The sequence below is a fragment of the Antrostomus carolinensis genome, unplaced genomic scaffold (assembly GCF_000700745.2).
Source record: "Antrostomus carolinensis isolate BGI_N321 unplaced genomic scaffold, ASM70074v2 scaffold18251, whole genome shotgun sequence".
Lineage (NCBI taxonomy): Eukaryota > Metazoa > Chordata > Aves > Caprimulgiformes > Caprimulgidae > Antrostomus > Antrostomus carolinensis.
Window position 1 is genome coordinate 68,623 of NW_010292234.1, and position 24,763 is coordinate 93,385.

The 24,763-nt window shown below is 37.1% G+C and overlaps 1 protein-coding gene across 1 annotated transcript in view; it reads left to right on the forward strand.

Annotated features, from left to right (window-relative positions):
* Positions 1-14,207, forward strand: part of LOC104531868 (ankyrin repeat and fibronectin type-III domain-containing protein 1-like) — a gene marked incomplete at its 3' end in the record, with an annotated part of 24,706 nt that extends 10,499 nt beyond the window's left edge. Inside the window, 4 exon segments of the mRNA XM_010176888.2 lie at positions 1,063-1,254; positions 7,691-7,901; positions 12,417-12,611; positions 14,094-14,207. Of these exon segments, the coding sequence (XP_010175190.2) occupies positions 1,063-1,254; positions 7,691-7,901; positions 12,417-12,611; positions 14,094-14,207 (712 nt within the window).
* Between the last annotated feature and the right edge of the window lie 10,556 nt (positions 14,208-24,763).

Genomic DNA, 24,763 nt, shown 5'->3' on the forward strand with positions numbered 1-24,763 from the left:
GGGCCAGCGGTGGGTCCATCTTATAGCTGGCTGGCATTGGCTGTGTTGGACATGGGGGAAGCTTCTGGCAGCTTCTCACAGAAGCCACCCCTATGCCCTCCCTGCTACCAAACCTTGCCACAAAAACCCAATACAATAGGTTGTCTCTTTTCAACTGTTATTTGCTAAAACATAATGCCTTAGGAATCTTGATCACAGAGTATGTTCCCTCCCTACCAAATGCTCCCCAAAACTCTTGACAAAAAAACATTCTCTGTAGCAATGGACTTTTATTTGGGTGATGCGTCAGCATTTGATGCAAATTAAATGTAAGCTCATGCATTATTTCTACTGTAGCTTGTGATGGGTTCAGAGATAAAAAGTATTTTGCATCCAGCCACATTTCCTGAGTGAGAAATACTGCTTTGAGTTTTTAGAGAAAGAGAATTCACCTGCCTGACTGAAAATGTCGCATGCTTTTGGAGCACACAGTTTGCTAGCAGACTGTAATGTGGGAAATAAAGGATGTCTTGCCACAGCTGTGCTTGTGTCGAACTTAAGTCACTTGACTAGTTAAAAAAATTCAGTCCTGCATTGTGTTCTGTAATCAGTTAGATTTTTTCCTTTCAGTTGCTTCAGTTTTGTTTTAAGAAACCTCTATACTGACAAAATATAATTATATACATGTTATTCAAATTGTATAGTAACTTTTACATTTGGGTGTGATTTTTTTCTGACACTCCTGTTACCAGAACTCTCTCTGTTAAAAGGGTATTTCCCTCATTAAGTGAAACCTCTTCTCATTATACAAATTAACAAATATTTCTGAAGTGATCTGTTTTATTTTTCCATCCTTAATTATCCCTCCCCACAGATATCAATAGGACAAATTCCATAAAGAGCAATCTGCCATTGAAAAAGCCCGAAAATGTGTTTCTAAGTGTTCAAAAACTGTGTGCGTGAAAGTGATTTTTGCCACAGAAGTCTCACAATATGCATTTCAGTGATACAGTTCTGCTCAGTGATGTTAGTGTAGCAAAACCATGTTAAAGAGTTGTTGTTTTTCCTCCTAGTATCTACTAGCTGAAAATGACACAGCAAATGCATAACTTAAGTCTCCTCCAGACTAAAAAGAACAGTGTGCCATCCTCTCCAAATGCTGCAAAGCGGTTATATCGGAACCTGTCTGAGAAGCTGAAGGGGAGTCATACATCCTTTGATGAAGCGTATTTCAGAGCTCGATCAGACCGGCTCAGTCTCCGTAAGACCTCAATGGTAATTGCTTGATATATATCAAATTGCCAGTTTACTGTCCTATTAATCTCCTTAATCGATTTGCTTTTAATCTGTACAATTTTCATCATCTCACTTTGTCTGTTCCCTAACCAATGCTATGCATTCTTCCCAGACTTACCATTTATGATCCTATGTCAAAATAAAGTCTGACCTTCTTGAAGGCTGAAGAAAAGCTCCCTTACTCAAGTGATGATATTTTATTTTAGGAGTGAGGTCTTAACTTGACATTAATGTGACAAAATGTGGAAAAAATATATACACAGAAGTGTTTCTCTTACAAGAAGTCAAGAAAAAGTGTTTTGAGAAAACTGAGTTGACCTTAATAAAAGTTCCCAGTTTTCCAAACAACAGAGCAAGTGGAACTTATATGCTGTGACAGATAAATGCAAGGTTGGTTGTAGACTGTAGTGCCAATTACTAGAGCAGACCACGGAAAAAGGATATCATACATGAAGCAGTCTGGCCTTGGGTACCCTAGTCACAGAACTCAGATGAGCACTCTGGTGCCAGCACAAGAAAGTATAGAAGCACCTGCTGGACTTGATACCCACAAGTGCTTCTATTTATGCCAGTGCTTTTGAAGTTACACAACCTCCAGCACATACATTTTGAAGAACAGACTGTGTCCCTGAAATAATAGCACAGTGTAAGTTCTGTGCATGTTCAATGCACAACAGAATTTTTATATTTGCTGGAGGAAGATGACTTACTGTTGATATTGCCAAAAAAAAAAAAATTTCCCCTTTTCCGTAAGTAGAAAGAACAGATACATCCTTCAACTTCTTCTCTAAATTATTTTGAGGGAGAGTTGCTCTCCACTTTTGAAGAGCGATGACTCATGACAGTGTCTGTGAATGTGCTAGGTGACACCTCTTAGAACCATTACTATGCTGCACTAAAGCAGGTGCTTAGCTCAGTGCAGGATTAAACTCTGAATATGGTTGGGCCAGATAATAAAAATATTATGTTTTATCAGAAGCAGCAGCACATTCTAGACTCATTTAACACTCACAAATCTTTGTTAAGTATGAGATAAATTATATTAATCAATGCAAATATTTAAAATAATTTTTAAATCCATGCAATGATCCTGTCCCCTCTGATCATTCCTTTCTCAAAATCAGAAGACCCACGCATGCCCCATGGAAGAGCTAAGCTGAAGTGTAGCTTTCATGCATTGGAAAGTCAAGAGACTCTTCTCTCTCTCCTTTGAAGAAAGACTGTGACCTGAAGGAAGCAAGGGTTCATGGCTCCTTCCTCTCAGCTCTGCTAGAGCCAATAGATTTTGTTTTACAGAAGGAGAAGCCTGAAACTCAAACAGGGCTTGATAGCTGGAGAACAGCCTTTGCATAGCAGCCAACAGCTGTGTGCTTGAGGCAGTGGATTTCCAGATGCTTTCAGTTTGTAGGGATCACTTGAATTTGGGTCTCTAAGTGTGAACTATGGGGAAAAGATTCTTTAGGTGAATTTTTAAGCCACTGTCTTTTCTTGCCTTTTTCTTTTCAATTGCAAGCTTGTGTGTGACTAAGCAAGTGAAAGGTAGGAGGGTAAACTAGTGCTGGGGACCATGCCAGAGCAGACTGACATGTGGACTGAATAAATGCCAGTGTGTTAGCATATCTTCTGACCAGTATTTCTCTAAATACACACTTCAAATTACATATTCCTTCAAATATGGAGTTTTCTATCATACTTAACTTATAAGACAAGAAATGGCAAATAAGCATAGCCCAGAGATTGAGGAGCAGAGTACTGCTTCTGAAGCTCAAGTCCTCTGCTATCCCCAGAGCAAATTGCTTACAATCTCACTTCTCTCCCTTTTCAGTCCAGATCTGTCAGATGGGGGGAGTGCCTAGTCTATCAGCAACCACAGTTAGGCAAATCGATTTTGTGTTTTGGTGTGATTGGTGGTTTAATGGGATATAGACTTGTGCTAACTTCGTTTCCACCAACCCACTACACTGTCATGGGGGTGACATAGCTTTTGTCACTGCTGACCTACACTGACCATAGGTACCTCTAGCTATTACCAGTCTAGGGGCTGAGCTGATGTCCACAACAGTCAGTGAATAGACTCACTGAACTCAAAAGGCTTTGGATCCCATTCTGTCCATTCTGCCTGTTGTTTTCACAGTTTTCCCTAGAAATAAATAGCAGGGAAACCATCAGTGAAGGGGTGGAATTATGACAGGTCAAGTTGCTAGCTGATGTACTTTCCAATCATTGGGGTTTTGTGCTACAGAGCTAAGTCAGTGACTAAAATCATGTCTCCAGACAAGTGAACAACATTTGTTAGACTTTGTTTTCTTTCAGCTTTGGCTACTGAAGAGTTTTCTTTCCATTCTCTCTTGCTGTGCAACACTTTCCATTCAGCAGATTGTTGTCTTGCTGCAGACATAGCAATGTCCCAAAATAGCTTTATTCTTGAACTCATGTTTATCAAAACAAGTCTTTGCAGAAACGACTTTAACATTTTTTTTCCAACTCCAGTAGCACATAGTGGACTTTTTCAGTCAAACCTAGAGCAAATATCTTGAAAGGAGCACTTCATTTTAATTAAGCTACATAAGATTGCATTTCTAAACACTGCAGCACTGAATCACTTACTGGAACATGGTTATTACTTACTGCAAAGCAATACTGTAGTCCTTTTCAGTATATACATTTGTGCATCAGACTAACACCTAAATAAATTAATCACGTAGCACAGCTGTCTAGCTAACGATTAGAGTCTGCAGGACTGAGTCAAGGAAAAGCAATGTGAAAATGGCCCCTAAACTTTACCTGATCACTTGTAAATGTGGTTCAGTTTCTTTTTTAATTCAATGGTTTTGTCTTTTCAGAGCAGAAGAAAGTTATCAAGTAAATGCAAATGAAGGCGGAAATCAGAAGGGTCTTGTTAGGATTTGTGACAATACCAGCTGGACTAAAATGGAGCACATGGGTCTAGAGATACTATGTCTTACCCCTATTTGAATTTCTTACCCCTGGGCTGCAGATGTCTGAATAGCACTGCGATATTAGAATGTCTTTTACATAGAATATGATCAGCTTTTTGCCGAAAACTACATAAGCTTCAAATGTATTTGTTATCTGTATGAAGGCAAATAGTTAGGGGAGAGTTGGTTAGGTGAAGCAGAATTTTTTTGTAGACTTGGAGAGCTGGGCTGGATGCAGACTTCCAAACAGGGAAATTTACTGGCGTGGCTGAAAATGTGGTAGATATTTTGCTGTCTTACCAGATTTTTTTTTTGACTGAAATAGATGTAGCATGGTTAGATGCACACTGCTATGTGGACGAGGGATGCATACATGCCCAGTTAGAAAGGCCATATCACAGTTCCCATATTTTTTTATACTTTGAAGTTATGAGACTTGCCAACATATTTCAGCCTATTGCTCGTGTCTGAATTGTTCATTTGAAAAACCTGATATTTGCAATTTGGTTTCATAATTGTTTGGATTGGATGAAGTAGCTTATAAAATTCATGCTCTGTTTCTTGTTTAAGTCAGTGCAGCTTTTTCAATCAGATTTCTAATGAAATGAAGAAATAGAAATTTGCTTTTATTTTTTTTCCTTTTCAGGAAGCATTCTTGCCAAGAGACTAGCTGGCAAGAGCATTTATGAGGAATTAACTTAAGCATGTGCTTAGATTCTACTCAGCAACTTACTCTAGGCAAAATTTCGCAAATACTTTAGGTATTTCATTTGGCAAGCAAAAGTCCAAAGATGCATTTTCAAAGGCACCTAGGCAGGTCTAAATCTTGATAACTGAATCCAAAAATAACAATTCAAATCAATTTTTTTAAAATAATCCTTCAATAATCATTCAGATAGGTAAAATCTGTTATTAAAGTGTGTGTATATATAACTGAAAACAGCCAAATGTTTTTGTCAGCCATATCATTGAGTTAATTTCAGCTGTAATACTGAAATTAGCCATCTTTTTTATTATTATTATGTAACAGGGTTTTTTTTTCATTTTATGTAACAGAAGAAACTCCTGAGATGTAGTACAAGATTTATTGAGTTTCACACAGCATTGGAATTAAAGCCAAATAGTGGTATTGAGCACTCATAGTACCCTACAAATGCTAACTCATTTAACTTTTATGCATGTACATAAAGTCAATTAAAAGATAATTACTACTCTGATTTCAAAAAAGGGGAAGACCATATATGCACGTACCCAATTCTATGGAAGGGGAAATTTGAACCAAGATGTAGTTTCCTGTCCTAAGTGAGTACCACAAGCCTGTCATTGAGCAATATCATCAGCTGTACATTTTTGTTCTGCTCTCAGACTGTTAGCAAGTGTTTCCTAAAGTGAACTTAACTAAAAGAAATTTAAACTACTATAGTAATTCAGTTTACTTCAACTAATTCCCTTTGTAGTAAGCTCTTTATGAATATACTGTTAAATAAGTAGATTTTCCTAGCTGTGATCAGTTACAAGTGTAATATGATTTTAGTTGTTTTTTCATTGGCTCAAAAAGCAGGTGCTTCTGAAGCATAATTACCTTTTATTTCCATAAACAGTAGAGAGGAAGTTATAAGATCAGAAAAAGAGTTTGAAATGAGTGTAAACTGGGATGAAATTAATGCTTTTTAGAAAGTTGATACCTATTTTTGGAGAATTGGTAAATACATTTTGCATTTCTAATAATTTATATGCAAAAACAGTCTATCAGTTCATAGTTCTGCATTCATAATAATGATATCTGAAAGAGCAAAGGAGCATAGCTTTTTTCTTTTTCCCCTTTAGGTAGAAAATCAATGATCTATACATGTTAATTTTGAGTATATATTGCCATGTCATACAACTGTTAAATGTATATCATTGGCTTAAGCGGGAGCTGATGACATTTAGCATGTATCAGAATCATACCATTAATTTAAATATTTTTTATTAACATAAAATGAATTACAATTCTTTTAATTTCTAGCTAGAGCAGTTCTTCCCACCAGAATAAGAGTAAGATTTCTGATTTCAGGGCAAGATGTTATATAAGCAAGACAGCAAAAGGGTGGGGCTACTGGAATCAAAAGAAATATTGCTGCATTGCAGTAAAAATTTCAGTCATTTTTAAGTTTTACCTTATAACAAACAGAAATATGTGCTGACCTCTTTTCTAAAATTTTCTGGAGATATGTCCTCTCTAATGACAGTGTATGTCCTTCAAGACAATATTTTGCCTTGAACAGAGGGGTGAATAAATAATTATAAATCTAGCTGCTTACCATTCAGCGGTTCCTTTTTCTGAGATTTTTCTCTTGCACTTAACACTGAAGTGTGAGCTAAGTATTTGATAATGAAATCAAATCTGAATCTTACAATCTAGAGAAGAATCTGAAAACAAGAATTTGACAGAGACTCATTATGATGAAGCACTTGTTTAAGTAGTGTCTTTTATTCTGCATGGAAATCTACAGGGAAAAAAATATTTCTCTATCATGAACTATCTTTTATGCTTAAGTGTGTAAAAGGTAGATTCCCAAGTCAGCACTACTCTCCTAGATTTGCTTTATTGCTGCATAGTTCATCTCATCTTTAGAAAGTCATCTGACTATTCCTCTTAAGAGGAAAAAAAAACCCTTTTGGGTAATTATGGCAAAGGGATACTGCAGAATCTTGGCAAATAACATGTCATTACTGTAGGCTCCAGAAGGATGTTCTTACAACAGAAACCTGAAGACCATGCTGCTCTCCTGCACCTGCTTCTCCTCAGAAAAATTAAGAAATGATAGGTTTCTTTGTATTATAGCGTTCTTTTATCTCATTTACATTGGTAAGAAAAAGGTTCAGTGGTTCTCCCTGATTGAGAGTAGGTGCCATGCATGTTCTTGGTTTTGGCTGCTTATGTTCTCTGCTCTTCAGACACATCACTTCCTGGACATGCAGGATGGACAGCCAATTTTTTCAGTCTCATTTGTACTTTTTTATTTAAGGAGTATACATTTCAAAGCTGCTTCTGCTTACAAGTTAAACACAAAAATATGAGCACCTAGAAACGACTGAAGTGTTTGAATTAACAGTACCTATTATTTGCTCACACTGGAGCTGTGGAGGTTTTTCTGCAAATCAGTTTGTTTGATATGGATTTTGATCAGCTGAGTTTGTATACCCCAAGTTTAATTACAGGACAGATGTATAAATAAGTATGGATTTGTTTTGTATATGTTTGAATCTCTCTTGAATCTTCTCACATACCTGAAACAAGATCAAGCACATGAGTCCAGAGGAAGACCAAGCTCAGTTTTGCTGCAAAAAATTTCCATGTTTTTAGCTGAACCTAGGCTGGGGCTGGAGGATCAGTATTTTATAGCAACCTCATAAAAAAAAATTCTCAATTTATTTTTAAAACACTGACATTTGAAAAGTTTTACTGAATTTCTGCTTTTACTGATACACAGAATTTCCAGTGCAATGAAGCTATGTTTGAAGCTGTAGAACAGCAAGACCTGGATGCTGTTCAGATTCTTCTTTATCAATACACGCTGGAGGAATTGGACCTGAACACACCAAACAGTGAGGGACTAACTCCTTTGGATATTGCCATTTTGACAAACAACGTCCCTATTGCTAGGACCCTTCTACACGTTGGGGCAAAGGAAAGCCCTCACTGTAAGTAAAGAACAGAAACTGAGTTGACTTAGATAATTGCCTGTAGGAGTTAACGTTCCTTTCTGTTTTGGGACATTAATTACATTACACACAAAATTGACTGGTTTTATCATAAAGATTATTGTATCAGCAATAGGATCGCAGTGCTGGAGGACATCTGCAGCAATATCTGCTTGTTGAATCCATGCTCTGTAGATCTTTTTGGTTTTCTATGTCAATACACCAACCGATGAATCAAGTGGAGCTTCTAATGTGCTTAACACTGGGGCAGCTGAGTTAATATCAATACTGAGAAATAAATCTTTAAAAATATGGAAACAGGAACTGAGTGAGTGATTCAGAGATCATGGTCTGAAATACGGTGTTTGTCATCAAAAACGAAAGGACAATGGGTTGTCTAGACTTTGGTTTATTTTGATTATCCTTTTGATTTTGGCTATGTTGCCTTCAGGAGACAGGTTGTGTTAGAATCTATCATTTCCATTACCACAGACTCCTCACTCCCAGTCTTCAAATGGCCCAAAATCCCACTTAAATGAGAATTTTGAGGTTCTACAGAACCAGAGAAAAACTAAGCACAAAACAGACCTCTTTTTACTGGAATACCAATATTGCTTATAACTACATATTGTAGTTATAAAACTACCCTTTGTATTCCTTCATGGGCATTTTTATGCACAATTTGTGGGTTAGAGGGTGACTTACCAACCCAATTAATCAACCATATACCATGACACAAACTCTGACGCCTTACTTGTGTCTAAAAATACACCAATGTATGCGAATTTGTTTTAAACTGTCAATGCCTATATTTAGGACATTCCCAGCAAGGCTATAATGAGACTGTGTTTGAGGGGTTCGGCCACTGCAGACTCTGCCATTAATTTGAAGTTAGTTAAATTAACAACATTTAGTGCTGGCATGTCAATCTCAGTGCTCCAGGAAATTGCACCTTGAGGCTACTAACATTGCCAGTTTTTTCACTGGAGAGTGTGTGTGCATGTGCGTGTGTGTGTTGAGTTTTTTTGCCAGACCCTCAGTGTTGGTACACCTTTATTGCTTTTCTATGTCCACAGCACTTATATTATCATTTATTCTGGCCTCCTTTAACCTTCCCTGGAGATTTTTGCATAGTGTAGCTGCTCAGTGAAAAGAGTTTTTTAGTTTTATATTTATTTGTTTATTTTTCTGTCATGGTTCATGACTGAGGCTTTAAAAAAAAGTGTGACAGCATTTAGAGTACATGATTGACTGCTGAAGCAACATTCATTAACCATGACAAATCTAGAGGAAAACACAGTCTTGAGTGTTCTAAACAGCAGTAAAAAAGACTAAACTAATTTTTCATTGACCTCATCGGTAAATAAATGCAGTCTGATGGCGAGCAGGGGCAATCATAAATTAGTATTCATTTCCTGTAATTAATGCAAACATGCCTATGAACACAGAGAATATGAATATATAACCACTTCATTTCCATTTCAAAATATACCCACCAAATTTCCACTTCACTTATCTCGATTTTTAGTTTTTCTGATTGAGATAATGGCTGAAGCATTCTCAATAAAAAACAAAGGATTATTTGGTTTGCTGGTTTTTAACTTAAGGGTTTACAGTTGCTACTTGAGAGGAAAATGCAAAAAATTATTTTCAGCACTCAAAACAAAGGTTTACCGCATGTTTGTGTGTGGCTTCATCCTTGCAGAACTGATAGCAGTCACTTTCTATTTTCTCTAGTCTTTCTGCTTTGCTCTCTGTACTTAACCAAGCCTGTTAGAATGAAATCCATTCTGTTTGTAAGATCTCAGGGCTGTGAGAACATGATCCAGCACTCAGCAGGAGCATTTTCATTTCTCTTTGGTGGGCAGCTGAGCAAGATTTCTCCAGGCTGAGTGGGAGGGGAGGGGGATTTCAAGGTAAAATTTGGACTCATCCCAATTTTGGGACAGGGCACAAGCATCTCTTAATCTGATTGGAAGTGTATAGGACAGATGCACAAATCTGGGAGACCATAAGGAAGAGTAATTCCCCATTCCAAATGCACACAGAAATCTTCCTACAGAGAAAATTCTTGCTCTTCCACTATATCAGCCATAGTGATCCAGCTGAAATCTCATTATAGCTGAAGAAAAGAGGATCTGGAGGACAGATAGCTTCCATCTGTATCACCTGGATTTCTGCTTGGAATAGGAACAGCAGATAAAGCAATAGAAAGTAAAACTATGATCTTCATTTCCACATGGAGCTCAGACTGTATAAATCTTAAAAAGGGACCCATCATATCTTAAACACAAAGTAAGTAAGATCATAGAGTACAGCAGCAGAAATATTTATTTAGTTGGGGAGGAGGCAAAGTCCACTGTGTTATCTTTTCAGTTACTCTTATTCATCACATACTTGTAGTTTGTCTTGGCTTATTCACATGAACCCAAACAAAAATAAGGTGAAATTTTACAGTGGCTGATTGGACATGTTTCCAAGATCTAACAATTGTGGATCAGAATCTTGATTAAACAGATAGAGCCAGATCCTTAGTGAGAACTTGAACCAATGCCAATTCTCAATCACCTGAAATTCTGGCACATAAAATCTCCTTTCTCAGTCCTGTTGTGCTATCAGATGTGTTGCATGCTTATTGTAGGCATGGATCCAGGAAACTGTATCACCTTTGGCTTCCCAGTAAACAGAGTGTTCTGTGGATACCAGCAGATTCCAGTAAACCTGGCCACATGTCTCTGATGTCCATATGAAGAATGATCAAAATTCAAGAAGGATGGCTCCAAGCCAGCTTCTGAAAGCAAAATCTTAGAGACAAACATTCTTCAAAAGCAACCTTTTGGATGTCAGAAATGTTGAGTAATTCTTTGCTCGCCTTCTGTGGCTTTAAAGACCCCATGGCACTTTTCACATTACTACGTAGGGTTATTCTTAGACTCCACTAAGCTTCAATTGTGACATTGTTATGAGAGACAGAGGGCAAAAATTACAATGAGAGATTCAGACTGGATTAAAAAACCATCTTTTTCACCATAAAGACAGTAAAGCAGTGGAACAGGTTGTCTAGAGTGGTTGTAAAACCTCCATCTTGGGAAGTTTTCAAGATCAGATCAGGTAATGCCCTCAGTAACTTGGTCTGACCTCATAGCTGACCCTATTTTGAACAAGAAGGTTGGACTAAAGAAGGTTCCTTCCAATCTGATTTGTCCCATAATCCTATGATTCCAGTTCAGGAATAACATATTTAAATGTGCAGACATCTTTGCTCATGTGGTGTTTCGATGTCAAGAACACGTCAGAGTCTTGGTCCTTTTTATGGTGCAGTTTGATGTTTTCAGAAACGTCTGCTGCTCCTGGTTTATGCAAGTGAATGATCAATGCATCCTATGCAAGATCCATGCTGTTCCTGAACATTAGGAATGTTAGGGAAATCCGAGAGCCTGGCTTTCCCTACAAGTCCTCATCATTGCTACAAGTAGCTGCTTTTGCTAGGGCAGTGTTTTCAGTAAATAGGAGCCTTTTAGATTAAGACTCTCTCAGAGCTCTTCTGCAAAAACACTAGACACAAGAGAAAAGTTATTTTCTATGATTTCAGAATTCTTTCTCTTGTACACTATTTCCTGCATATTGAACATCAGATCAGTGGTTGCATTTCTTTTCAGATTAAACACCTTTACAAATCCCATTTTCTATACTGCAAATAGTTTGAACAATTTCAAGCTAAGAGCAATTCTGAAAAGAGGGCTTGATTCACCACAATTCATGATATAATCGAGGGGCTAGTTTAGTGTACTCTTGTGGTCTTGGGCTAAAATCCAACCTGTTTTAGTTTGTACCCCACGCAATCTTCGTTTTCACATTTATGTAGCATGCAACAATTCATACAGGCAATCTGAACTGCTAAACGTCAAATTAAAATTATTCTGAGCACTGGAGAAAAGCAAAATCTCCACATGTCAAACTGCTCACTATCCGTCCAGTCTGTTAGAAGACTATTTTACATATTACATGGTCAAAACTGGGGCACAAGGAAAACGCGGAAAGAGATCCATTCTGTACCAGCCATGCCACTTAGGCACAAAATGCTCATTCTTAAGTTTGCCAATTACATCTCTCTTCACTTGTAGAGATTTATATAGTGTATGTGTTTATAACCAGTATAACCTTTTTTTCTATGAAAGCTTATGATATTATGAAGTAGAGATTGAATAGAAACCAAATGCTTTATTATTTTAGTTTGTTATTAATATTCTCTATATATGCAATTTCAGTTTAATTAAGACACTTTTAAGCATATGAGAAACATTGGAAGATAAAATTTGCTCAATTTATTCATGTCATTAATCCCATTTAAGTGGCCAGATCCTTAAGTGTTATAAATTGGCATGCTCTGATCCACTTGGTGACTGGAAGGCAGTGTTCAAGGATTTGACCTTACATGTGTTCTACCAGAGTGAGGAAGGCCAGAATTTTGTCACATAAGTCCATCAAGCAATTACTTTTCCCTTTTCTTGGTAGTTGTGAACATGGAAAGCAGGTCAGTGCATCTGAGTACATTGGTCCAGGAAGCACAGCAGCGAGTTACTGAATTGTCTGCACAAGTGATGAATGAAGACCTTGGTACAGACAACACAGAAAAAGAGAAGCAACTAAAAGCATGGGAATGGAGATACAGGCTATACAAGCGCATGAAAGCAGGCTACGACCATGCTAGTAAGTAGAAGAAAGTTGCAAAATTCGAGGCAAGAACTCTACAATTAAGAACGCTCCGGCTTTGTTGAACCAAGACGCTCTCACTAACTGATCCTCGCAGCACTGCTGTGAAGCAGACGAATGTTAGAGTGGGAAAACTGAAGCATATGACTAAATGGCCTTCCCGAGAATGAGAAGGAAACTGTTAGAACAACAGAGGACCAAATACCTGAGAGTAACAAGCACATAGCTACTTTAGGAGTGGGCTGCATGAGATGAGACCTTCAAATTCTTGGTTCAGGATATAATGATTCTGTCCTGCTTACTTCTCCTTACTCTTGGATCTCATTTAATGTGCTCAGAATTTAAAAGAGCATGATTAGAAAAGAATATATGAATAGGGAATAAGAGGGGTAGGTCAATTGTCCTTTTTCTGTTGTAATTTGTTTTTAAAAAAAAAAAAATCTCTTTTAAAATAATAGAGTTGTCCTAAGTATTTAATCAAACAATGGAATTTCATTTTACATGTACAAATTGTGAAAACTTAATCTTAATTTTGGCATCCACATATAACATTTCATAAGCATAGTCCCAGATTGGGTCACTTTAAACAGTTGTACGAGTCTGTACCCAAAGTAAATGTGAATTTGGGCCCATGGGAAGGAGTAAACAGGGCTGAATTGTTTCATGTGTAGATATTTTAGCTGTGTGCTATTCAATGAAATACAATCATTGCCATTAACATTTTTACAAGCATCTTTATATAAATGTACTTACAAATAATTTTCTCAAATTTATTGTATTCTAAGATTACTGCTTCAAGACAGATGTAGTACTTCTAGTATTAGATACTAAATACAGGAAATACGACAGTAGTGTAAGTTAATATAATGATTTTTTAAATCAATCCCAGCAGTAAGTCACCACATTTTGTGTTTGACTTCTGAATTGAGTCTGATTGTTATTCTGTGAAGTAAGCTTTTTTAACAAAATACAACAACAACAACAAAAATTCTTAGGCCTTAACTGACAACTGTATTTTGGAATTACTACACTGAAACATTTGTGGAATTTGCAATTTCTGAATCACAATAATGTAAAAATGTTTTCTGTTATTTCATAAATTTGAGTTTGTCAGTGAAACTATAAAGTTTTAATTAGTTATTTGTGACTTTGTCCTTTCTCTCTCCTCCTATCCACCCCAAAAGATTTATAGGGGCTTTTCGTTGACATTAGCATGAATCTGTTTTATTGGGTTACATATATGCAGGAAGATATTTTTAACCGAAAGGAGCCAAAAACCATGATAGAAACAAATGGTGTCTGCAGGATATTGTTAGCAGGGACACTAATTAAAATGCTCAAAAGGCAGAGAACACAAACACCTACAACCCAAAGCTCACAATTGCAGGGTGATTTTCAGTGGGTTCTTTGAAGACTCAGAAACATTGTTTGAATAGGATTTGTTGTGCTGAAGAGCTGATGTTTTCTCTTCTCTCCCAGGAGCCCCTGAGGCGCCAACCAATGTCTGTCTCATGGTAACAAGCAGTACATCACTCACTGTCACCTTCCAAGAACCTCTGAGTGTCAACTCAGCTGTGGTGACCAAGTATAAAGGTACTGAATTTAGATATCTTTTATTTACCTTAACAATGAACAAAGATTTGAGGGCAAAGTGACAAAGGTATTTAGCAACAAGAGATTATATCATAATGCTAATAATGTTTTAATTTAATTATTAGCTGTAGAAGTGGAATTTTCTTAAAAGATTCTCCAAAGACAATTTTTTAATTAAAAAAAGAAAAATAAATTAATCAAAAGATTTCTTCATGAGTGCATTAAAGAAGTTTGCTTGACTCACTGTGATCAGGACATAAGCTCAGTGACTGGGTTGAGATGAGCAGTTATAAAACACAAGCTAATGTTTGGTGCCTGTGGGCTCCTGAAACCATGTGTATCCTTGTAAATGTCAAACCCACACCACCATTCCTTAAAAGAATGCCTCTGGAAGCTGCAACTTTTGGCAGAGGCAGCATACAGCCCAACTAATTAACTATTCCAGCGCTACCACGTCATTCTTGGAAGAGCAATACATTTGGGGTGGCACCAGTTGGTTGCAAAGTGGAATGAATAAGAAAATGTTTCCATCTGAATAGCACTGTTGAATAGAAGTAGTTTCAAAACTAAATTTCTGTTCTTCAGGAAATTCCAATATTTGGGGGGGAAAAAAAAAAGTTGGAAAAAAATTAGAAATTTTAAAATTTCTTGTTTAAAGGAACTTCCAGGTTTTCTAAAATGTTTGGAACAGAGCCTGAGTCCTTCTACAGATCAAGGGACTGAAAAGTAGTGTTCTGGAGATCTGAGACCTTCTTTGTCAAGTGGAGATCCCTCCAATACTTCACCATTTCAAGAGGAGTCAAGGAGTGGGGATCCTGAAAGTGCTCTTAGTTATTTCCCACCATGTCTCTCTTAATGTTTCCTTTTGTGTTTGTTTCTTTGTATTAATAATTAAAAACTAATTTGAGAGGTACATGAACCTTGGATTTCCATACACATACCAAGAACCATAATGGCTGTGTCGTGGGACACTCTATTTCACGTTTCCACGTGCAGATGTCACAGGGATTGCTTCAATAGGAGAGATTCAGAAAGCCCACATCCATTGAGGCTCCAATAGGTCATGGAGCTCTTGTGAAGATGGGACATGCTGGTGCACAGGCTCCACTGGCGTCAAGCACAAGCACCCAAGGACTGCATTAGTTTATTTTGGAAAAGGTAGATTCTCTCTTTCTTCTCCCCCAGTTTCTGGCCAGAGAGATTCCAGTCATCATTGTCTATGCCCAGGAAAAAATTTTTCTACAATATAAGGAAAAAACCCAACCTCCCAGACGTCACTAAAGCCACCAAAGTGATTCTATTCCTGATGACCTCAGCTGAAGGGTAGATTACTGTATTACACCTAGTCAGCTCTGCAGTGCTGCAGGAAGTGTGATTTTCAAAAACATCAAAGCCCTTTAGAAGCCTAAATCTAATTTTCAGCAATGGGTTGTGTTACCAGGACACTAAATTTCATTTAAGGGCTTCCCACTGCCTGATTTACTTGTGAAAATGATACTTGGGCTCCCAAAACACTTAGTTCTCTTGATAACAGTCATCTGTTCTTTGTGATCCACATGTTTTAAACAACCCTGAAATATTGTCCACACTCTAATTATGATGATTGTTGATATTTTCACAGTAAAGCAAATTCCCAAATAGATTTTTTATTTTATAATTTTTCTAAAGATTGTAGTATTTTTCTCTTAAGTCTTCATTTGGATTGAGTCTGTTTTTCACCATGTCAACTCTGTCCTCTTTTTGGTAAGCACAACATTCAGAGAAATTTAATCCAACTTGATCTAACTTTCTAATCAGACTAGGTAGCATTGCAGTCATATTTTGAATTACCCTCACTGGTGATCATTTTACGCTTTATCAAGTTGACAATTAGTTTTGCCAGAATGTTCTTTTTAAATCCTTTATCCCAGGAGACTTGCATATTTATGGTTAGATAAAAAGAAAGATCATTAATAGCTCCTTTTGGTGACTTTTGGGAATTAATTAAGCACTGGTTGTAGAATTGTTTATTACATTATGGAGTGAGATTCTTTGTGCTAGTTTGAGGGATCATAAAATGAACCTTTCAAATGATCGCTTGCAAGAATGACTAGAACCAGCTAGCAGTTACTAGCCCTGAAAGGAGAGCTTGATAACATTGTGTGAGGATCTTTTTTAGTCAGATATATAAATCTTCTATCCAGAAAACTGTCTAAGCATTTTGCTAATTCAGGCACAAAAATAAGCTTTTAGCAATTTTTTTTTTTCCTCCAATACTTCACCATTTCTTTTTCTAAGCAAATTAAAATTCAGGAGCTTTTGCAACAGTGTTTAGGGAATACCTGGTCATTAACAGAAACTAATAACATTCTTTTCCCTGGACCTGAATTATAAGGAATAAAAACTGACATCAGTTTAGTTTAGTTCTCTAAACACATTGAGAAACTGCCAATTCCTTTTTTCTGTTTCATCTTTTTTTTTTTTTAAACATATTTTTTCCAAAGCTTTATTCGCCCAAATGTCATTTAGAAACTGGGCTTGGAACATTATCTAACTGTCTGCTATTTTCCTGTGTGTGATCTTTTCCCTTGTTAGCTGTATAACTTACAAATAATAATACAGGAGAATAATACTTTGCACTCACTCTCTAACCACTAAAACCATCTCACTTCATTAGGAGATTTAATTTTAACCACACACAGTGAATGGGTATTGACTTTGGTGTCCCAGCTGGATGGCAGTTCAGTGACTGCCTTCTGTTGAGCCATTGCTTTAAGGAACCAGAATATTCTTTACTTCCTCTCCTGGATTGTTGGTTAATGTTGCAGGCACCATCCTAATGGCTCCCTTCAGTTTCCATCCAGAGAAGGCTACAGCATTGTAGTGGCTGACATGAAATGGTTCCTATATATTTTGTAACTTAGTAAAGTGTTTTGAGGCTGGAAGCAGACAGGCATGACATAAATCAATAATAATAGTAATAATCTGCTCCATGCTAGAGCAGAGACACCTCACCCCAGACAGTTTTAGGAAGGATGTGAAGCATCACTATAGTATTGAGAGGAAAAACCCCTGCCCTTGGCTAATCATGCCCTAAAGCCAAACTTCACATCCCATCATGGAAGTACTTAAGACCTGCTTTACTTTTACATCTTTGAAAACATGGTCAAAATGTTCCACACTAATATAGAAAATAACTTGCCACAGTCCTAGGGTGAACCTTCAGTTTACACTCTCATATTGTTACTGCATGACGTATTTTCATCCTAGAGCTACACTACTGTAACTATCTTGATGCAAAAAATCCCAGCAGCAACATAATCCAGATAGACACAAGCTGACTCCTAGGAACAGTCCAAATACAGCTGAGTAGTAAGTGCTTGTGGGGCTTTAAAGAACCATTGTCTTTCACTTATTAGCCTCTCCAGGGTTCACATCTCCCACACAACATATACACATAAGAAAGCAGGGGGTCTTTAAAGGACAAAATTATAAGAAATGCTAAGTAATTTTGTTGCATTTATTTTCCATGTATTTTAAACCAAATTATTATTTTTCTTTTACAGTGAGTAAGTACAGGTAAACCTCCTGTTATTGCATAATATTTTTCATACATTTCCCATCAGAAGTAGTCATAATAATGCTGTGATCCCCAAGTACAGGATAAGGAAGAAAAATTGAAACAATGCTGATCATTACCTACTGGCAAGGATCACTATACAATGGAAAACCTCCATTTATATTTTATTTACAATTTTAAAATAAACATCTATATCAACTTTTCAAGAAAAAATGAAACAGCTTGTGTAACCAAAGTTGAGCTAATTTATTTAAGAGCCTGGAACTATTTATGTTTGAAGAGAGAGGAAGAGAGAAAAAAATCTGAGTCATGTTTGATGTAGCAAACAGAGCTGATCTTCTCTCTGTTTGGATGTAGCTGTGGAATTGGATGCCAAGTTATTTTCCAGAAAGTGATGCTAAGCTTTCTAGGCCACTTTAACCTTTGTTACCTTTTTTAGTTTGTTATTTTAGCAGAACATTTCATGTTTGTCAGGACTACCCAGCTGCCTTCTAGGATTTCTGTTGGATGGAGAGAAGATTATTTTATTTTCTATGTCAGTGTAGCTCTTAAAAAAAAAAAAAAAAAAAAAATCAGCTTAGATCAGAAAAGGAGTTACATCTTGCTTAAATTTTGACAAGAAGTTGCTCCCAGCCTCCCTTCTTTCAAAGCAATTTGTGGTTCATTTCAGAATTTTTTGCATGAGGATAATTTAAATTGTCTTTTAATCATGGATTTCATCCTAGCTAGATATGCAATAGCCACACTATGTTGCCTACTGCATGGCTGCATGAAATGACTTGGTTAAAGGCAAGCGCCTTTGTTCAGGAGAGACCAGTGCAATTTTATGTTATCATTGGGAGTCTCAACTAAAGGATGAATGGAGATGCCTTTTCATTGAGGGCCAGCATCTGAGATCATGGGATGAGGAAGCCTGTCAGGTCAGGCTATTATGATATATGTTCTGTAGCTCAAAAAAAATATGTATTTGGGATTCCTAGTTGACATCTCACTGTGTCAATGGAAATTTTTCATTGAAAATATAATTGTGAAAAACCTCAACGTTTTTACAAAAACTATCTAGAAATTTTGTGTGATTCTGCATGTTTTAGTCTCAGAGTAATCCTTTCACAACCAAATAATCTTACAATTTTGCATGGGCTTGTCTGTGTGAGCACATACAAACAGCATATACTATATATTTTGTAATTATATATTTGATCATCTATCAATAGTTAACTTGTATTTGATCAAGTTTGAATTTGTTCCATAGCAGGCGTCCTGCAATGATCGTTCTAGTATTGTACAGTGGGCTTGGCTCCAGGTAGATTTGGCTAGTCTGATACCTAGAGCTTACACAAAGATTAAGTGTATGACATATATATGACATCTACAGCTTTTGTCCCCATTTTGATGGCAACTAACTGTTCATATAGCAGTGTCAGAGGAGAAAACAACAAGCCTGTGCTTTCTTTGATTTCTAGAGGAACTATGGTTATGGAAATGAATGCTTGTAGAAGTCAATCTTAGGTATAATTTATATTTATTTAAATAAAATATTATGTTTACTATTAATATATATGCATCTTTCTAAAGTAGTTGCTATGTCACTGCTTGGTTCTGTTCCGTTTTATAGTGGCATTCTGTAGCATTCTGCATTTGACTTGATCTTGAAACCCTTTTCACTTATTATTCAAAGTTTCTTTGTATGTTTTCAAACACATTATTTCTTTCCCCAAAACAGTTCTTACTCCATAAAAAGGAAAGAGAATACATTTCTTTGTAAGATATTTGAATTTATCCTACTGAATAGGTGTGGTCTGATGTTTTTTACAGTAGTTCATTTATGGCATTTTATTAGGTCTCTTGGGCACTTTATTTGCACATTGCATTTTGGTAGCTAACAGGACTGTGCAATTTGACTTCTATTTTTATTCCTAGCAAGTACAGAAATGTATAAATGTTAAAGGAAACCTTTCTATTTCTAGGTCCTGTCAATGTCTGTAGTATGCGTAGGACAACATAAAACTTAAGAACTTTTTTTAAAATTTGCTATGTATTTAAAACCACCTTTGAACATGGATCATGTATTAAGTGATGGTGTAATTAACTAATGGAGTTGATCAGACATCAGTTACTTAATTCAATCGTTCTTTCCTCCCGCTTTATGTTTTAGAAGGATTTTGAACAGCAGGTGAAGATGAATGGCTGAGAGAAAAGCCAGATATAGAGGCTCTGGTTTTGTCTGTCTTTGGTGTCTAAGAAAAAAAGGCTCATATTATGATGTTGCTGAATTTTAGACATTGCTTTACCTTTTACATTTGCTTTGATTTACTAAAAGTAGTAAGTATTATAAATTATTTTCATGTGGCTAAGCGTTATAGCTTCCAGTTCATAGGTATTGCATAGAAAAGGTGAATTTCTTATAGTAAGTGGCAGGACTGGAATTCAAGACCTTCAGTTTCTGTCTTGAAGGAGGTTCCTGATTTAGCAGACCTTTTGATTCAGGGGTTTGGGAATGCTTCCTTACCACAGACCTAAACAACAAAATGTCTTCAAAGGGGTTGTGGCAGTTTCACTGGTCACCACTTTATCTGAAGTCTTCTCTGCTCCATCTTGGACTTTGCTGGACCATTTACAAGCATAAAGGGTCTAAAACATAGTCAGTTTGCCTCTCCAACCAGAACCAGAACCTGATACTGTTCCAGTAATTACATCTGACCCACAGAACTGATAAATGAATGTAAATTTGGAATCAGGCCTTTGGATCTGCTTTGAAGCTCTTACCTCATGTATTGAGTCTAAATTGCAGGGTTTACTGTTTTCATGCATGAGTGCCCAATGAGTTCACACATGAACACCCGATCAGTTCATACATGAGCGCCCAATCATTTCATGCATGAGCACCCATTTAATTTACTCATGAACGCCCAGCTGGTTCACACATGAGCTCCCTGTTAACTCATGTCTGAGTACCCAATGAGTTCACGCGTGAGCACCCACTTAGCTCACACCTGAGTACTGTGTTGGGCAGATATGGCAGGTTTCAGTAGCCAGGTGCTACAGGTGTGGGAGAAGGTCCGGAGATGTTGGGTGCTGGTTACAACTGGCCTGGCTGGCTCTAAATGTGATGGAAAAAAACCCATCGCTGAGTGTAACTCCTTGGTGGAGACAAGGGAAGCTGACAGTAGGAAAGAAGGAGGACAGGTGTTTGGCTTAAGCTGAGCCTGGGAAAGGCAGTGGTAAGGTGTTCACTTAAATGTTTAATTGCTTATGCTTTCTTTCTTCTCACTCTGAATGACTGATTAGAAGTTTGTGTTAATTGGCAATAAATTAAACTAAGTAAAAATTCCCCAAATCAAGACTGTTTTGCCTGAAACCCCTGGCTGCAATGCTAGGGAAAGCTAAAAGTTCTTTAAGTTACTGTAGGGATTAGTTTATAAAGAAATAAAAGTCTTAAATATAATTAACATCCATGCAGCTAAGTCCCTCTTTAAAAATACATTACAGGAGAACCAGAGGAAAAGCAGTGGAATCCCATTAAACAGATTACTTGAATTAGGGTTTGTGTATTTACTTTCTTTGTTAACAGTGCTGTGCAGTGTCCTGCTTTGTCTTGTACATTGTGATAGATTACTTTTTATTTGCATTTTCCCAACGGCTCATTATTAATTAGATGTTAATGTATTATGTTTAGGGAAGAAGCTGAGTCTAATCCATGCATGCTCCACACAAATCAGTAGTCCTTACACTCACAAGCTTCCCCACTGGCTTTGGTTACACAGATTATAGGAGTAAAACATACCCAGTGGGAGTGGAAATTCACAGAATCGGAGCCGAGCCTGTTATACCTTTGTAGAATGTGAAGCCTTTGCATAAGAATCCTATTTATTCTCCAATCCTTTTTCATGGTTCTAACATGTATTTTTTCCCACTTTTCTTTCCACAGACAGAGTGAGATATGTTTGTCATTGCAGGGCTGAGACACAAATCTTGGCTGTTATTATAATCCATTGTAGCTTTTTAACCACTGGCCCACGGTGGAAGGCAATATGCACCCACGTGGCATGCTTTCTTAGTTATTTTTAAAATGTTAGTAAGAAATGTCATTTTCACTGACAGAAAGGAAAGAAGTTCCTCCTTGTACTGGAATAGCTGACCTTATTACAAACAGATAAAGAATTGTTAGTACTTAGAAAACTCTAATCAAATACTTGAGAGAAAACAGTCAATATTTTCTTTATTTTCTCTTAGTGGGAATTTTATTACAATGCAATAGAAATAATATCTTATAAATCATTTATATAATGTAGATTTGCTATAAGATGAGCTAGTGAAACCATGATCAAACAAAGATGTATCTTTGGCACCCAGCCTGCTGTCATAATGCGTCCCATAAACATCAAGACATAAAATATAGTATTCTGGCCTGAGTCAAAGGAACATCCAGAAACAGGGCCACAAGAAAGGTTATTTAACATCATCAGTTATTATTAGGAAGCGTATAAGATAAAGGAGCCCACAGCTGTTTGGGAAGAAGCTTTACAGCAAAAAAAGTATTTTATATATAAAAAAAAAAAAGTCTTTGAAACAAGTATCGTGAACCTTTATAGCCGCGGAAGTTTCAAATGGAGATGTACATTCTAGGAATAGTTTAGGAATGCTCTTCTTGGTATTCTTCTTGGTACTTTTTTGACTGGTGTTCTGATGAGAGGTCCTTAAACCCACCTGTAGATTTTTCACACTAGAACACACCAGTGTTTACTTCGGGTAGAGACAGTGCTGTGTTTACTTGCATCTTTTTCATTCCTCTTCAGTCTTATTGATGTTTCTACTGACCCAGTACAAAGAGCCTTGAACAAGTTTACAGAAATAACTGAAATAATAGGTAAGATCCAAAATAATGAACACTACTATTTAGAGCAGTTAGGAGCTCAGGTTTTAATTTAAGTAGTACCTAGAAATTCTAGTCCCAGGTCATGACTACACTGTTTTAGCTTCTGTGTTTGCACAGCAATATGCCTGAGTCCCTTAGGCACTGTAGTAAATCCCAGTTAGAGTCCCTAAACAAAGGAAAATTCACCTGTCCCTTTTGTAAATGCTGTGTCTCCAATCATACTGCCCCTGTCTACGTTCTTATTGAGAAGCATGCAACCGATTCCAGACATTCTAAATCACTGTGCATTTATGGATGGATTATACCCTTCATGCAAAAAAAAAACCCCAAATCCGTGGGAACAAATACAAAGTCCTCAGTGCCAAACATTTGTTTTTTCCTAATGGAAGCACTATGCTGGGATCTCTGTAAGTACTCCCTGCAGCTGGTATGACTTGTTTCTCTCCTGTCATTCTTTGGAGAATTTCCAAACATGAGAGAGGCATGAACAGAGCCTGAACCCAAATCTGCAAAAATTGGTTCCTTTCTTAATTGAGGCTGGAAAGAACAGTTCAAGGCAGCTGAACTGGTGATGCTGTCTACACCAACAGTTTCCTGCTTTTCACTGGTGTTCAATTCACTTGTGTTACACTTCTAAATATTTGGTTAGCTACTTCATTCTGATTTTATTCACGTGAATGGCATTATTAAATATCCTTAAATCAAGCTGCTAAGACATTATGAGTGTAAATTATTAAAATTATTTTGTGAAGATTAGCAGGCAGAAAAAGATGATGTGAAGTGGTTTCTGGTGTTAGTGCTCTCTTTCAGTTTTACATTTCAAAGGCTATTGAACAATTCAGTTATTTGTTTGGAGGCCCTTGGAAATGCAGGCTAAGATCACCATGTCCTTCAGTCTAGGCCCTGGACCTGGGGAGGAAGGGAAGGAGAAAGGATCCTTGCAGCTTATGTCTGGGTTAAAAGTCACAGTGGCACAATACTTTGCCCAAGGTCACACAGCAAATCAGTAGCAAATGCAAGAATAAAACCCAGAATCCCAGCTCAGTGCACTATTCTGTAGACCCCATCAACTTAGCAACAGAACTCTTGTCCCTTGGTCTAATTAACCTACTCATCAATTCAGTGAGTAATTTAAGTGCAAGCAAAAACAAATGCCAAGAGAAGTGACAAATTCTTCTGTGGCTCAGGCGATTTCCTTGACTCAGGAGAAGGTGCTTTACTGAATGAATCTACCATAGGGTCAGGTCAGGAGGTGTTTTGTGCCTTTGCTTTGTCTCTTGTCTGTCTGTCAATCTCTTTGATAAGCTGTTTAAGTAGTGCTCAGTATAACAGAAAGATAGCGGGTAGAAAAGAAACAGGTGAAAATAAACTTCTCTCTTTATTTTAGAGTACATGAATTGAGTATTAAAAAAAACCAAACAAACAAAAAAAAAAAACCAACCGAACTTGGCCACAAGAAGTAGGTTACATAACTTAAGCCAGTCTAAAATTATGTGCCAGCAATTTACATGAGTTTTATGTAACTGTTTATACTGCTGTTTATTTAAAAATTACTACTTATCTTGGCGACCGCAGCAACACATCGTGCATTTGCTAGCTCTGGAATACAGGGCACCTTCATTAAAACACATAGTCACCAATATATTAAACACACAAAAACCCCCTGCTCTGACATAACATGAAGTGTCAGATGGAAAGCCGCAACAGCGAAGACATTCAGCGTTCACGACAAAGCAGGCCTTTGGGGTGTTCAGAACAGGACTGGAACATGCTCCATCCTTAATTCACCCAACAGCTTTCAGGTCCTTCACAGTACAGTTGGTACAGTCTACAAGACCAGCTCTTGTTCCTGGGCTCTTATAAAGGACCCTCTTCATCTTCAGGTTTTTATACCTGAGCATTTTTATATGCAGCTTTTAAAGTGCTGAACTTAGCTCGCCTTTTGTTCTTTCTTAAAGTCACAAGTACTTTAGAGTTACACAAATTTTTTGTTTGCTACCAGAGCAGTCTCTCCTAGCACTGTCCCTCAGAAAGTAGTCAAAGATTCAGCAAACTCTACATGATAGATTGCTCATGCACAAAGTTACATCATTTTTAGATCCAGGTTAATCACAAGGGTAA